Source organism: Fusarium falciforme, chromosome 5 (genome assembly GCF_026873545.1).
Source record: "Fusarium falciforme chromosome 5, complete sequence".
Lineage (NCBI taxonomy): Eukaryota > Fungi > Ascomycota > Sordariomycetes > Hypocreales > Nectriaceae > Fusarium > Fusarium falciforme.
The window spans coordinates 207406-209940 of NC_070548.1; the positions used below are offsets into that span (position 1 = coordinate 207406).

A 2535-nucleotide genomic window follows, 5' to 3' on the forward strand; every position below is an offset into this window, starting at 1 on the left:
GGGTCAGAGGCCACGTAACCAAATTTCGATACAAAAGTTACGATTTTTCTAGGTCAAACGAGGCAATAAATCCCCTAGTTAAATTTCTTATCGCACGTGTGGCCCTATAGATTAGATCCGGTATGCTATATCTATGATAGTATTTTAATCGCCGGCTGACCCTTGCTACGCAATCGCCAAAAAATTTCCCATACAAAACTAATCGTCGACGACTCACTGCCGCAAGGCATAGGTGTTGGGGCTGTTGTGGCTGCAGCCGGTCAAGCAAGCCGTTTTTAGGCCTTTGATAGGGTTTGCATCGAAACTAAAAATGGCAATGGATCAGGCCTGTTTTCTCTTTTCTCGGAGAGCGAAGACTGTATGTTATCATCCCCATCAGCGACCTTTGGAAACGGACCGAATGGACACTGGAGCAATGCTACGAATGTTTGAGTGATGATCCTCAAACCAAGGCCGTTTTTAGCTTTTGTCTTTCCAGGAGATACGGCAGGCATCTAGGCCGGGTCGAATTTGATCATCTCCGGGTAACTAGCATCATTCAGTCCCGGTATTTTCTCTTCCATTATAGGGAAACAGGCGTGGGACTCAAGTGACGACATCCTGAATAACTCGTTGCATGCACGAAAGCCGACGGCGGAGAGCGCTTCTGAGATAATTGCAGGGAAACAGCCTCAGGGTGATAGACTTTGAGCGTGAGGTGATGAGTGGTGGCAGTGACCATGGAGCGATGTTGCGATGTTGGTCGTATCTGGTTGCACTGGTCCGGCAAGCCCGTGGGGGGCACCGTTGTCCGGGATAGGCCTCAGTCGTTGTACTCGGAGAACTGGTAACCTGATAGGGAGTATACATCAAAGCGCTTAAACCTTATTTCTGTTGAGAGACTGATGAAGCGACTCAATGTTAGGAAGTGGGATTCCTACGTTAATGTGGCGAATCGCAAAGTAACCTTAGCTTTTCCGTTGTAGCCCCCCTGCGCTACTACGCAATTGGCCCAGCCGGCCCCGTTCCATGCCACGGTGCCATATCAGAGCGCGGGTTCGGCAGGTTTTGAGTGGCATACGTTTTGCGCGTAAGAACGTCGCGCCCAAAAGCCATGTTGCGACTACAGGTTTGCTCTAAGGTCGCCCTCCTGCATCAACACGACATCATAACCAGTATACGAGTTCATGGCTGAACTTACTACTGTTCTACAGGCAGCCTGATTTGTCGCGTGGGTACTGAGTTGAGCAATTTCCTGAGGCTAATTCCATGCAAACAGGGGACACAGGCTGCTCGCTCCGTTCTGTCGAAATTATCATTGATTTTACGTGAGTAAAGCCTAACTAATAGAGTTAACCCTCGGCGGCTAAAGTAACCCTAACACCAAGTGTGACACAGGTGCTTTGATACTTTTCCTAACCTTTGCATCTAGTCACTCGTGATGGTCGGAGAATAGTCTGGAAAGACTACAAGGGGATAGGCAGCCCCAGCTTGTGTATAAATAAGGCGTTGCCCTCAGCAGTCTATGAGCAGTTGTGCCCTCCTTCAACTCGCAGGCTCAATCTAATTCGCACCAGTCTTTTAAATCACAAACCATCTTTTATCTAGGCCTCTTAGTTCATCCTGCAAGATGAAGTGCGTCGCTCTTGTTACGTCCTTCCTTTCCATGACAATGGTTCTGGCTCTTCCTGCCGATGTAGGATGTCCTACCAAAACGATCACCACCACCAAATACGTCCCGACCACCACAACGATTACCAAATACGTCCCGACCACCAAAACGATTACGTCCACCAAGAAGGTCACCACCACCAAAACGACGACGGTCCCGACCACCGTTACGTCCACCAAGAAGGTCACCACCACCAAAACGAAGACGGTCCCGACCACCGTTACGTCCACTAAGAAGGTCACTGTCACCAGAACAGTCAAGGGAGGTTGTCGCAAGACCCACCACCCCAGGCCACCCTACGGCAACCCTAGATACAAGGCTGAAAACGACGAGACGAAGGATGGAGATGCCGAAGGCAGCGAGGCCCAGGACAGCGAGGCCCAGGACAGCGAGACCCAGGACGGCGACACCCAGGACGGTGAGACCCAGGACGGCGACACCCAGGACGGCGAGTGAGGAGGTATGTAACTCGCAGACGATTCAATTCATAACAGCGACTGACACACCAAAGGATATTCTGAATAAAGTAACCGCCGCGAGTTGGGTAGACTAGGCACTTGGTGTTGCCCCAGCGGCACAAGTGACTAGATATTGGAGGTTCTGGATGGATGGATTTCAACACCACGCTCTTTTTATTATGCTATACTTCGCTTACTCTGGTTTTACATGCTCTCTCTGCCCGCCCTGATACCGAGCTATATCTACTGCCATTGCCATAGGTAAGGGCTTACAGGGATTGGAACGCAAAGTGATCATGTTCAATATTCTCTTCCCTACATTCATTCATGCAATTACAAATAGTCGCAGTAGTTCACAATATTCTAGCCGCCTCTAGGTTAAAATTAAACTACAATGCTTTTATATTTCGCTTAGTTATTCGTAGT

General features: G+C 49.3%; 1 protein-coding gene across 1 annotated transcript; it reads left to right on the forward strand.

Annotated features, from left to right (window-relative positions):
• Window positions 1-1609: 1609 nt before the first annotated feature.
• On the forward strand, window positions 1610-2107 carry NCS54_00634400 (Hypothetical protein; the record flags this gene model as incomplete). The annotated part of the gene is made up of 1 exon (XM_053151807.1): window positions 1610-2107. One exon carries the CDS (start codon window positions 1610-1612, stop codon window positions 2105-2107), a length of 498 nt encoding a protein of 165 aa, XP_053007782.1.
• Window positions 2108-2535: the final 428 nt, after the last annotated feature.